Source organism: Onychostoma macrolepis, chromosome 19 (genome assembly GCF_012432095.1).
Source record: "Onychostoma macrolepis isolate SWU-2019 chromosome 19, ASM1243209v1, whole genome shotgun sequence".
Taxonomy (NCBI): domain Eukaryota; kingdom Metazoa; phylum Chordata; class Actinopteri; order Cypriniformes; family Cyprinidae; genus Onychostoma; species Onychostoma macrolepis.
The window spans coordinates 25,244,955-25,259,473 of NC_081173.1; the positions used below are offsets into that span (position 1 = coordinate 25,244,955).

At 34.4% G+C, this 14,519-nt stretch overlaps 1 protein-coding gene across 1 annotated transcript; it reads left to right on the forward strand.

Moving 5' to 3' along the window:
- Positions 1 to 2,123: 2,123 nt before the first annotated feature.
- LOC131526389 (E3 ubiquitin-protein ligase TRIM39-like) lies at positions 2,124 to 14,308 on the forward strand. The gene is made up of 7 exons (XM_058754673.1): positions 2,124 to 2,237; positions 7,520 to 8,073; positions 8,233 to 8,328; positions 8,721 to 8,888; positions 8,980 to 9,109; positions 10,495 to 10,521; positions 10,672 to 14,308. The coding sequence occupies exons 2-7, from the start codon at positions 7,522 to 7,524 to the stop codon at positions 11,217 to 11,219; spliced, it is 1,521 nt and encodes a 506-aa protein (XP_058610656.1). The 5' UTR covers positions 2,124 to 2,237; positions 7,520 to 7,521; the 3' UTR covers positions 11,220 to 14,308.
- Positions 14,309 to 14,519: the final 211 nt, after the last annotated feature.

Here is a 14,519-nt window from a genome sequence, read left to right on the forward strand (position 1 = left end):
CTGAGGTCATCTCAGATGTGCTATGGTCAGAGGAGTCCACATTTCAGCTTTTTTTTGGGAAAACAGACATTGAGTTCTCCGTGCCAAAGAAAAACGGGACCATTCAGACTTTTATCAGCAACAGGTGCAAAAGCCTGTCATGTTATGGGGTACATTAATGGCCATGGCGTGGGGGACTTGCGTGAAAGCACCATTGAGGCTGAGGCATATATTGGGATGGTAAAAAGATATATTCTTTCATTAAAAGGACATAATTTCCAGGGACATTAAGGGTTATTAAAGCAAGACCATGCCAGGCCTCATTCTGCATGTGCAGCAACAGTGTGGTTTAGACACTGAGTAGCCTATATGTGCTTGACTGACCTACCTGTGGTCCAGTAGCCATTGCATAAACTACTTAGACTAGTCCTATAAGGTTAGCAATCTGTTTTTTTTTTTCTTTAAGGCTGGTCATATATATATATATATATATATATATATATATATATATATTTTAGTTTGTTACATAAGAAAGTACATTGTTCTACCCTTGGCTAACTGTTAAATGGTCAGACTAGTTCTTAAGTATTAACTATATAGTGGCTATGTTTATGCAACTTGCCCCTGGATTCATCAGCCTAGCTCTCACTCTCCCTGTGTCCTCAACTACCTTCTTGTGCCTTGTGTAAAGTCTGTTCACCTCTCATTCTCTTCTTGGGTTCCTTCACTTAGATCCTGGTAAGTTTTGATGAATTCATGAAAATTAATTATGTTATAAGCAAACTTCATTCAAATTCTCTCAACAAAAATAGTTAATATCTCAATTTTTGGGTGAAATAACATTAATAACAGCATTCATTGTGAGAGAATGGAAGACTTTACTGCTATTTATCTATAAATGCAATGCAAGTTGTTATTGTTTGTTTTTTTGCGCTTCAAACAACGCAAAACAGTTTCAAATGAAAATGTTGTAAAGGAAGAACAGCATTCTGTAATTTGTGGCTTAGAAATTTTTAGTCTCTTTTGGTCTACCTCTGTGTATAAATACAAACACTGAGATTATTATTCATGTCAGGAAATTACCTGCATTAACCTTTTCTGTCTTTGAGATGTTAAAAACCCTTTGCTCAGGCCAGAGCTTGAAAAATCATGGTAGTGTTTTTCAAATCAGGTTCCCACGACTAAACCCTGCATCCACGAGAGCGGTGTCACATAACATATCAGATAGACAAAGAGACTGAGTAACATCTGTATGTTATGCAGAATTTGTCTTGGAAACTCTTAACAAATGTTGCCAGTCTTAAAATACATGAAAAAAATCTGATTGGCTGTGACATCATTTCCGCTCTTTGGCCAACTGTTGAAATGCTTCAATTTCATTGGCTGTCACTGAGTTCCAACTATCCGCGACTGGCCCCCGCATAAATATACTTATAAAAAATAAACAGAACTTTTCAATTCAAGTATATTTTTGTAAAATATATTTTTTAGAAAATATACTAAATTTCAATTATTTTAAAGTGTGTTAAAAGTTGTATTGTTAAAATAGGCAAAAGCATGATGCTAATATACTTTTTATATATTTAAAGATTGTACATTTTTGTTAGTATATTTGCAACCTACGGAATATATTACAAATACAATAAAGTATACTTTTTTTTTACTATGGTTTACTTACAACCTCATTCTGGGTGTGAATTGAAGCAGACTGTTATCTGATTGTAAAACGTTTGATGTAATGTCTTTTGGACACATCTGAATATGGGATAATGGGAGTATATTCTGGAAACGTTTTTGTCAAACTTGTGTAGGTAATGTAAAAAATGATTATACCATCATGTTTTGAATAAAACTGAAATGAGACAATGATTTGTTGTTTGTTGGCCATAAACATAACATTTCATCATTTGGACAGTAATCATATTCATGAATGAATTCTTATTTCACCATTATTATTATTGTTTAAACAAATGCTGAGATTAATTTTCATGATGCAAAAATAGTATTTAGTATTTCTCTTCTTCATAAGCTAATAGAAACATCAGTTCCAATACAAACAGACACACATGAACGCAACACACCGATTACAGAGACATATGTAAATGTGTAAATATAGGAGAAGCTCTGACATCACTGGAGTTCAGAGAAAGTGAAACCAACTGGAACAATATGGATGCCTGCAACGATCAACCTCTTTAAACAACAGAATATTTATTGAGCCGTTCAAAGATCCTTGTGGATACATCTGATACTCACAGGTAAGTGATAGAAATATAACAGAGATTGTCCTGAACAGGTTTCTAATGGAGGTGGTCTCTGGTTAGTCGGGTTTGTGTCAAACTGGAGGAAGTTGAACAGAACCAGGTTTAATCATGTCAAATACTCAACTACTTTAGTTGTTTGCTGCACTAGTATCAGAATTGTATTAAAAGTAAGTCATTGATTGGTAGCAAAGCAAAGTTTGGTGCGTCATTTTTTCACATGACATTAAAGGGATAGTTCACCCAAAAATGAAAATTCTGTCATTATTTACTCACCCTCAAGTAGTTCCGAACCTGTATGAATGTCTTTGTTCTGCTGAACATAAAGGAAGATATTCTGAAGAATGTGGGAAACAGAGCAGTTCTGGGGCACCATTGACTTCCATAGTTTTTTTCTTCCTACTATGGAAGTCAGTGGTGCCCCAAAACATTTGGCGTTTCATTTCCAACTATTTGATTTCTATATTTTATCCATTCAAAAGACTACGAAAGCGATCCCAGTTCTACATATAAACGTAGCGCTGTGTTTATGGTTCGTTGCGCAATGCTGTCTTTTGCCATTTAATACCTGCCTGTAGCCAATAGAAATGCTTCTGTACCACAGCGCGTCCTGCTCCTCACAGCACAGACCGTGAAAGCAGACTGCAGTTGTTGTTATTCATTGTAACAAACAAAGTGTAGAGAGATGTAAATAATATATATTAAGTGTGCAGTGTAGAGAGCTTCATTCATTAAAATAGAAGTTTGTGAGACAGTGACGAACGGAGGGTAACAGCTTTTTAATGAGAGTTTGCAAATGTGAAATTGAATTTATACAACAGTTTTTGATTTTATACAAAAGTTAATATTAAGTGACTTACATTTTAGGAACACTGTTGTCTATTTTGCTCTATTTCGTCAACAAAAATATAGTTAAAAAACAAAGTCACAGCTGAGCCTCTGCGCAAGTCTTTGACACAGCGCTGTTTCGTTTATGAATGAATCTTTGCTTTTGAACAAATCGAGTGAGTCAATGATTCAATGACCCATTCATAAAGAGAGTCACTTGCTTCGTTCCTAAATGAATCAGCCGTTTGAACGAATCGATTGAATGAATGATTCAGTGACAAAGACAGTGACTTGATGCCACCTACTGGCAGTTTCTGTTTCATTTTTACAGTATAAATTGAGTCATTTAATTCATTGAAATGTATATATTTAAAACATTAATCTCATAACATTGTTATTATGAGATGCATTAATGCCACCTCTGAGTCTTGTCCATCATTTCTTAAATTCTGTAAATATTGCTTAATGCCACATTTGTGCTCTTCTGTGCCATGCAAAGATGAATTGTTGATGCTGTTTTCATTTGACTGGGAACTTATTCTTCTGTTATATCTTATTATTTTCATTTAATTTATTGTTTAGTTACATTTTTTTTGATAAAAGTTTATAAATCTATTTTTTTTGGCACAAAAGATGACATACATTTAATAAAGTTAGAAAAATGGCATTACAAAGGTTTTAAAAAAATATCAATAGCAAGGTTAATTTCTGGGTCATTCCTGGGATTCGGTAATATTTCAGTCCCCCAGAGTTTCTAAAGTGGTGGTTCACCAAAATGAATTGTTAGAAGCTTTTCATAAAACTTTGGGATGCCCATTATAATTAATAAAAATAATTATTGCATTTTTATATTTTTAGCATAAAATAATGTCTTATATCTATTTTGAACCAATCATTTTGTAATGTCCCTGAGTTTGTACTTAGAAAATTAATAACAAAATGTGCATAGTGTCTGTGATTTTTGGCAACAATGTAAGCATTTACTTGTGTTCCTTTCTTGTAAAAAATATTTGATAAAAAAATGCAAAATATTTGATAAAAAAAACAGACTGTAAAGTTATGTCTCTCAGTCTGAACTCAACCCCGTCACACTAACCATTCTTCGCCCATAATAATTTAGTCTCCACTCATATGTGACTTCATTTGAGTCTCTTTAATAGTGGTGCAGAAAATGGTTAGTGGTATCATACTTTTTATTCATATTTTTGAGGCATGTTATGGTCAGGGAGGGTACTGTCAAGCTTAACAACTCAACCCCGTCATATAAAATTAAGATGGAAAATTATTACTTTTACAACATTTTATTTTCATTCATAAGTATATACAATGTGTTTATTTTATTGCTGCCATATATGGTCTACTCTCCTATGCTACATGAGCAGCAGTGGCCATTTTGTGTGAAAAACCACAACCCCGTCACACTCAACCCCATCACAAATATAAATATTTCTCATTGTTACAGGGTTGTAAACTTGTGACAGGGTTGAGTTATTTGCTTCATTTATTAATAATTTTAATGAAAAAATATAAAACAATTAAGAACAAAAAGTATTTCTTGCTGATTACCATCTGACATGTTAAGGGCTAAAACAATAAAATTGTGTTTTTAGTTACAATTTTAAATTAAAAATATTTTTTACAAAAATAAAGAGACTGTAGACACACAATTTGTGTATTTTTAGCTTCAGTCCTATAAAAATGTGAAAATGATGTGCCTAATGATGTGGGGTATTTAGAAGTTGAAAAACATGTATATTCCAAGTTGAAATGTTACCGAATCCCAGGAATGACCCTCCTTTCATTGATCAGAAGGTCTGTTCCTATTTTTAATTTTTTTTAAGTAGGAGCACTAGTGCTCCTGAAACAAAATGTAAGCATAGAGTCCTCAAGAATGTAATATTAAAAAGTTACTGCAAACGTTTTTGCAAAGTAATATGTGCAAATTCACACACTACATATCTTTAACTTGGCCAGAATTGCAGGTGCTTGTCTAAATACACAAGAAAGTATTTAATATTTTCTCTAAACTATGTTAATAAATGTTATTATAGACTATAAATAATCTATTTATATATCAAATAGCGTTGCATCTTTTCTGTTTCATTTAAAATATTAATAGCCTCAAAAATGTAAACGTATACACACATTACAATAAAATGAAATGATATCAAATACCACTGCCTTTTCGTTCTCTTCAAAATATAAAATACAACCCACTTTTCGTTTTCATTTTAAAAATATAAAACATTATTAATACGTGGTTTAATATGTGCACATATACTCTCACTATGTGTAATAAAATGAAATATGACAAGCACAACTCTGCATTTTTTGTTAAATGTCAGTTTTAATGAACAATATAGCCATCATAGAAGTATAAGAGACTTAAGGAAATAAAGACAAAAGCAAACAAATCAGCCACCTTAACAAAGTAAGCGCTGTATTACGATTACTAAATAAATAATTTATGAAACATAACTTTGTGCTCAGCCAAAACGATATAACCTGGAAGAAATAATAGATTCATGAGACCAAAGATTGTCTGTTAGATTTACTCAAAACGAATTTTACCTCATGTTTGACCACTACAGAGACATCAGAGCCAGCGGTAAATGTCAGAAGGACTAGCCGCGGTGAGGCTGCTCTCGGCGGATACATGGGCACTGAGCGCCCGGTGATCGCGTGGAGCTCACGTCTCCGAAATCGGCGAAACAAATTTTCAAATAGGCGCTATCTTTATAAATAAACCGCAGATTTCAGTTTTAAACAACTACATTCTCGCTTGAAATACTCTTAAAACAGCATTTCATGACACAATAACAGTAATATTTTTATACTTTTTATACTTAGAAAAGGTCGTGTGGTAAGCCAAATTCTTTTTATTTTATCAACGAATTTAAACAATACTGTAATATGGTATATAAATGTAAAACAAAAAAAGCTCTCAGGACTTCTAATGTTATCTGCAAATTTGAAATAGACAAGTAAACTGTACCATCTTCATTATTTTAGTTGTTTTATTGATTTATTTTATGTTTTCTTTCTTCCTCTGGCTAATTTTTATTTTACTTGTAATCTTGTGTACTGATGGTATTTATATGCAAAGTTGTATTTCTGTTGTTGTTATATATGTTCATATGCAATTAAATACAAAACAAACAAACAAACAAACAAACAAAAAAAAACAGGAAGTAAATGGCCTGCAGACAGAATGGACACAATCTGCTACAATACAGCTTAAAATCATGTTTATATAAAACAAGATGAAAATTACTCTTGACCATATAATATATATCTAATATGTGGAAAGATATATTTTTGTTGGAAAACATACTTGTAATTTGTACTTTCTTTAATCTAAACTGCAGGTCAGATTGATCAGTGAGTTTTACTGTGTTGATAAAGGACTAATGATTTCCTTTTCACTATTAATGTTTACCTGAAATTTAAACAATTTAATATAAATATTGAAATGGTCAAAAAAAAAAAAAAAAAAAAAGAAAATAACTAATTTAAATAACTTGAATGTCACTTTCTTTCAGAGGGTGAGAAGAGTGAATAGTTGTTTACAAGACTGAATGGACAGTATCCTCTTTGAAAATATCTAATGTAAAATAATAATCATATGAAAAATAAGTAACCCAAACTCTGACTTGTGAGGTAAATTTCATTTAGACCTCACTGATCAAATATACATTCAAATATATAGCAAATGGATTGTTTCTTATCAGTCCATTAGTATTTATTTTATATTGTAAAATACAATGTTTGTTTTTTCTTGAAAAAGCTTAAAGAGGGGAAAAACAAAGGCAGAATCTTCACCAACAACAACAAAACAAGAAAAGCCAGGAGACAGAGTATAGATGAACCTCCATGTCAATAACCCTGAAAATAATGACTTACTGCATGAATGACTTTCACTCTTCTCATTTAGTAATATTTTAAATGTACAGTTCAGAAATGTATAGTACTAGTGCTTCACATTAGGGTACTGATCAGCTTGTCTGGGTTCATTTTGCAATGACCAGATGACCTCTTGCATTTTTAAGTTTGTTCAAAGTCACCACGCTTTGTTTCAACCAGCTTCATGATGTGCATTATGGGATTCTTTATAAACAGCTGTTGATTATTTTCCTTCTCTAATCTCCATAGTAATCGTTATCATCATTTCAATAATTTACACAAAAGCCATTCAATCAAAAAGTCTTTAAGATGATTAGAAAGTTTAATTAATGTTGGCGCCAATAGCCTCGCAGTTAGTGCATCAACATATGATTTCTGTCTCGAGGTCCTTTGCTGATCCAGCTCCCCTCTCATACTGTGCTTCTGTAGCCTCTTAACTGTCCTATCTGTTAAAGGCATAACAAGCTCATAAAAAAGAAACTTGAATTCATTGTGTGCTTCAAGTGTGTCCAAACTATGTGATTTATCTTCATAATTTTTCTTTCTAGTCATGTCAACCTCCTGTGGTCCACTGACTGAGGAGCTTCAGTGCTCTATATGTCTGGATGTGTTCACTGATCCAGTCAGCACTCCATGTGGACACAACTTCTGCAAGACCTGTCTGAATAAGTGCTGGGACAACAGCCAGACCTGCAACTGTCCATACTGTAAAGAAACATTCAAGCAAAGACCCGATCTCAAGATTAATACCACACTCCGAGAGCTCACAGGTCACTATAAAAATAAAAATCCAGAGGAAAAACCTGAAGTTCTGTGTGATTTCTGTGAGGAAAGAAAGCTGCAAGCCCTGAAGTCGTGTCTGGTGTGTCAGAGCTCTTACTGTGAAACTCACCTGCAGCCTCATTTGAGAGTGGCAGGTTTAAAGAAACACAAACTGATGGAGCCTGTGAGTAATCTGGAGGACTATATATGTCAGAAACATGAGAGACCTCTGGAGCTGTTCTGTAGAGATGATCAGACATGTGTGTGTCTGATGTGCACTGTGACAGACCACAAGAACCACAACACTGTTCCTCTAGAAGAAGTGATTGAAAAGAAGAAGGTAGAAGTTAAAGTTAAAATTGCTTTTAAAGGCCTCATTTGATTGATCATGAGAAATAAAAAATGTAATTGTAAAAGAATATCTTTTACAATTACATTTTCTCAAAAGACAGTAAATCTATGTTACAATAAACGTGTCTGTGTTTTGTTCTCTGTCTAGACTCAACTGATGAAGACACAGAAAGACATGCAGCAGAAGATCCAGAACAGATTAAAGAAAATTCAAGACATCAAACAGTCAGCAAAAGTCAGAAAAGTGAGTTTAAAATATTTTAATTAATTTAAATATTAGTTTGCATCACTCCGTTTCTGTGTTTGTTCCAGACAGACTGTCAGTCTGTTTTAGTATTGGGGATGTAATGTAGTAATGGCTATAATTTGTCTAAAATATATTTTTCTCACTGTTGTCTTTATTAAATTGTTAAAGTGATATCACACTGGTTGTGATGTTGGTCTGAATATCGACACAGCTGTAATTACCTGATACTAAAGAAATATTACCTAATAGTATCTCCTCATCAAGACACATGATATGACGAATAATTCAGCGCAAATGGTACAGGACAATGTTTAATACTTTGGTTGAGGGATTTTGAACACTCCCTAACACTGAAGTATGAGCAATAGTAACACTGATTCTTGCCTTAGAGATTTTATACTGAAGTGCTGGAGATGATGGAGGAGCAGCAGAAAGCAGCAGAGAAACAGGAGCAAGAGCTCATTAAAGATCTGGAGCAGGAGATCACTGAGCTAAAGATGAGAAACACTGAGCTGGAGCAGCTCTCACACACTGAAGATCACCTCCACCTCCTACAGGTCAGTGAACATCTCTCTGATCAATGATAATGCAGGATATGACAGTTTAACACTCCCCATGCTGAAGGATTTCTCCTCTCTCCTGCTGTAGATTTATTCATCCCTGTGCAGCCCTACAAACACCATCAACTTGCCTGAGATCAGTATGAAGACTCATGAGAGTCTGAGGAGAGCTCTGATTCAACTGCGGGAAACTCTAGATGAGAAGCTTACACAAACTGGTATGTCAGAACATACATCAGTCAGATAAAAGAAACATCATGATGTACACAATTCTTTAAATGTAGGCTAAACCTAAAGCTTGTCTATAATTCCACACCAAGCGTGCCACACACGCATAGGCGTAAATCCCGGGGGGGACGGGGGGGACAGGACCCCCCCATCTGAGGGTTGTCCCCCCTAAAAATATAATTACAAGCGACTCTGTGTATTAAAAATAATATAATTGACATATACTTAAAATAATTGCGTGAGTAGTAAAACAAAATAAACGCAAAAAACCGTTTAAGTTCAGAAATGTTTTGATTCCCCCCTCCCTTGCCTCACAGTGGTTTGGTCCACTGCCTGCTTTCCTCTTTTACCGACACACGCGCACGATTCCGGTGAGAGAGAGAAAGTTCCTCAGTAACAGTTAGTTATGTGTAAGTAACTTAGGCTGTCACGGCTATTTTATTCTCTTTAAACATCTGGTGAAATGATTCTCTCTCTTTAATACAGATGATGCTGGATCATTAATAAATTAGTCATGACAAAAAAATTATGATGTCCCATGTTTTTTCTATGAGTGATTATAAGATTAACAAGCTTAATATTGTAGCTTGTCACCCACTACAACTAACACGGCGATAAGCCTGTGTGTGAACTGATATTAGGCTAATATTGTAGACCTACCTATGTGTTGGGTTTTGCTCAATATGATGTTAAGTGGCAGATCAGTGGGCTTAATGCGGTTGAATATCTAAAGAGACGTACTCGGTTTCAGACGAAATCTAAAATACTATGGATGACGCAAAATAATAATTATAATATGACCGCTTGGTGAACCACGAACCGAACTCATATTTAAACACGGCCCATGCTATGTACACATGCTGTGTATGCATAGCTATCCTTACAAGTACAATTTTGGCTGTATTATTTGTGTCCCCTTCAAAAATTGCTCTTGAGAAATTTTATGTTTATTGTCCCCCCCTACTGTTAGATGAAATTTACGCCCCTGCACACACGTTGTGAAAAGTGAAGCCAAAATGTTTTAGCTGCAGTATAGTTCATAAACCCTGTCCTTTCCATGTAAATGAATGGGACAGAAGCCATACTAAATAATCAAATTACACTTTAAATTAATTTTTTACAGAGATTTCCATCATTTTAGGTAGTCCCTATCACGCTGATATGTTCAAGTGTTTGTTTTTCTAATAAGTTTGCTTTTAGTTACTTATTTGATGAAAAAACATGGGATGGTCATGGTCAGTGCTATGCAGCCTCAGCCTCCAAATGATGTCATCGGCACAAGATTTTGGCTTAATTTTTCTATAGTGGAAGGAAGTGGAGATGCATCGCCCATCACAATGATCTCATGTTATTTTATTGTCATGTGTCTCTACAGAGCTGAAGTGGATGCAGCAGTATGCAGGTACAGTGTGCTACACTAGATTACATTCATATACTCACAGCTTCATTACTGCACTACAGTCTGATTAAAAACTTCATTAAATATTAAAAACATCATCATCACAAAATCTGTATATTGTGAAGTTGTGATTCATATTCTCTGTTTTCTCAGTGGATGTGACTCTGGATCCTGATACAGCTTATCCTAAACTCATCCTGTCTGATGATGGAAAACAAGTGAGATATGGAGACATAAGACAGAATCTCTCAGACAACCCAGAGAGATTTGATAGATATACAAATGTCCTAGGAGTAGAGGGATTCTCCTCAGGGAGATTTTATTTTGAGGTGCAGGTGAAGGGAAAGTTTCAGTGGGAATTAGGAGTGGCCAGAGGATCCGTTACCAGGAAGGGAAAGATCACACTGAATCCCAGTAATGGATACTGGACTGTGTGGCTGAAGAATGGGAATGAATATGCGGCTCTCTCTGATCCTCCTGTCTCTCTGTTTCTGAGAGTGAAGCCGCAGCGGGTCGGTGTGTTTGTGGATTATGAGGAGGGTCTGGTCTCTTTTTATGATGTGGAGTCCAGCTCTCATATCTACTCTTACACTGGACAATCTTTCACTGACAAACTCTATCCATATTTTAGCCCAGATTCAAACGTTGGAGGTAAAAACTCAGCCCCACTGATTATCACACCTGTTAATTATAGTAAATGAATTTGCCATTCTATTGCCAACATATTAGGTGAAATTTTGAAGAGAGAAAAAAAAGAAAGAAAATGTGAAAACCTTATGTTTATTATGGCAAGCCATCTTAACATTTAAACTATAAACCATACCAGTATCTATTTTAATGCTACTAGTACTAATTTTAGATACTATTATCTTTTCCATTAAGTACTAGTGCTTATTCATTAGCTACTAGTGCTAATCCTTTAGGTACTAGTGATTATTCTTTAGGTAGAACCTTTTACAATAAAAGATACTAGAACTCATTCATTAGATACTAGTACCTATTAAATAGACATAGTAGTCATTCATAGATACTGTACTTATTTGTTAGATACTAGTACATATTAAATAGATATTAGTACTTATTCATTGGATACTAGCACATTTTTTCAAAAGCAACTAGCAAATATTCTATTGTTACTAACAACAAATGTGTACATTTTTACCATTGACTTCTATGGAGATCTGTCATTTACATATCAACTATTCAGTTTTTACTATGTATTCTAATTGACTAGTACATCATTTTTATGTACTAGTAGTTATTCATTAGGTACTTGTACTTCATTTTTAGATACTAGTACCTATTATTACATACACTCTAAAAAACAATGAGTTAAAAACAACCTAATTTGGGTTGTTTCTAACCCAAGGGCTGGGTAAATATAGGACAGAACCCATCTTGGGTTAATTTTGCCCAGCAAATTGGGTTTATTCATTTTTACTATATTACTAGCATATTTTTTACTTCATACATTAAAATAATGATTACTTAAATCCTCTAAACTTTTCTAAAACACTCCACACAACCACTGGTTTGCACGATAACTTCATTTTCCTTTATTTATTATTTACAGCACTGTATATATCGTTTTCAATAGGCTATACATTTTGCCTATATTTAAACTCATTTAACAAACATTAGAAGTAAAAATTAAACATTAAACAAAAGTAATTCACCTGTAGCCTAATCGACCAGTCTCTGTTATTCTGTTTCCACCGTAACAGCGCTGCGCCATGCTGGTTCTCGTGCCCGAGCTGGAGTCGTGTTCGGCAGTAACTGCTAACGGTCCGCCGCCCTGCGTTTCACTCTAGCCGAAACATGCTGTGACTCCATAACCTGCCAATAAAAAAAAAAAACAGTAAACAGCTCTGAGGATATGTTTTAACATCCAAAGTATTATGTTCTGTATCTTTATGAGCAAAATCGTTTATTTTATGCAAAGCATCAGGCTTTTCCATCACACGAAAAGACCGCGAGACTCGTTAAAGGTGATTCACTCCGCGCACCTGTATGTTGCTCTGCATTAAATTGAACGATATACAGCACAGTAACGATTTTATAGATAAAATAAAATGTACACAAACCTGTATTTGATCAAAGAATGCATCTATCCGATGGTGCTTAGAACTGCTCTCCCGTGAAGAGAAGACACAAAATCCCCACGATAAATAACTCAACCGCTGGGTTATGTCTGACCCAGGATCTGAGTAATACAAAAACTACCCAAACATTAGGTTGTTACATTTGACCCAGGAGCTGGGTAACACAAAAACTACCCAAACACTGAATAAATAACCCTCATTTGGGTTAAACCCAGCATTTGGCTCAACCCAGCATTTGGGTTAAAAAAATATTTTTTTTAAGAGTAAATTTTTTAAGAGTGTACTAGTACTTAATCATTAGATTCTAGTTCTTATTATTAGATAGTACTTATTCATTAGGTACTCGTACCTATTAAATAGATACTACTCGCTACATACAGTACTTATTGATTAGCTACTAGCATTTAAAAGATTCTAATACACATTTATTAAATACTAGTACTTATTTGAAATGTTAATAAGTACTTTATGAATAAGTATAAGTCTCTTTATGACAAGTCGTGTCACTCGGCGGCCATCTTTGAAATGCCTCTCGGGCATCCAAGTGCAGCTCCTATCTCTTTGAATGGGGAAACATTAAATTCTCCAAAACTGTTCACTAAGCTTACAATTAAATTTCATATTTGAAATCACCAAAGAAATCTGATGACAACAGTATCATAAATGTTGTTTCTTTTGCTCAAATAGCGTTATAAAAAGCTTATTTTTCAGGCTAGATCAGCCAGTGCGCTTGCGCAGTTCTAAGCGCACGTCTCAAAACGCTGACTGTTTCTATAGCAACCAGGACTTCTAACAGCAGCTTCAGTGACGAGTTGACTTTACCGATTAGTGATGGGCTCTTACATTCAGAAGGCGGGGCTTCCTGCGATTGAGCGGCCATATTGAGCATTGCATTTTTCCCCATTCAAAACTATACGAGTGACATGTCTTGGGTATTCTATAGTCTTTGGTATAAGTACTTAATGGAAAAGATACTAATGTTTTTTTTTTTTTTTTTTAAGGACTAGTATCATGAAAATAGACGCTAGTACGGTTTATATATTAAATGTTAAATTGGCTTGCCATGCTTTGGGTGCTTCTCATTTCTTATTTGTGCATCCTCTTCCTCCTCACATCTTAGCTCCACCCCCTTAGGATTTGAGGAAAGGAGGCAGGGAAAGAAAATAAGGCCGGAGGAATTAAAGAAAAACTTAATTGTATATTGGAATATTTTTTATTAAATGTTCTCTTTTTTGGACAACAGGTTTATAAATGCTTTTCATTACAAGTTTTGAAGATGTTTGATGCACATGCTTTTTCAAATGCAAATAATGCTTGCAGACATGAAGCAACATTTACTGATTATAGAGCTGCTCTTTACCAGCAAAAATTAAAAATTGCAACCTGTGATGCCCAAGTCAGAAAGGACAGGAGGATCTAGAAGTAGAGGACTGATCATTTGGAGTTCGCTCTTGCCAGCTCTTTTCAGGCAATCGATTGCTAAGGGATAAAACAACACATTACTCGTAACAATGTTAAAATGTTGTACAACTCAATATTTAGACTCTATCTATCTATCTATCTATCTATCTATCTATCTATCTATCTATCTATCTATCTATCTATCTATCTATCTATCTATCTATCTATCTATCTATCTATCATGTTATTGTGAATACAACTGAAATAAAACTGAAATAAAACAATGATTTGTTGTCTAGTGGCAAGCTCTGTATCTTTCCATTTTTTAATTTTTGATTGTTATACTTTAAACCATCTTTAGTTTTTCAAACAAGATTAATCTTAACCAAAGTAGCGTTTAGCATTTCTCCTTTTCATGAGTTCATAGAACATCATGTCTAAAATGAAAGTAAACAGTTGAGAGAAAAATGGATGTATGCCTGCATATTAGGCTGGGGG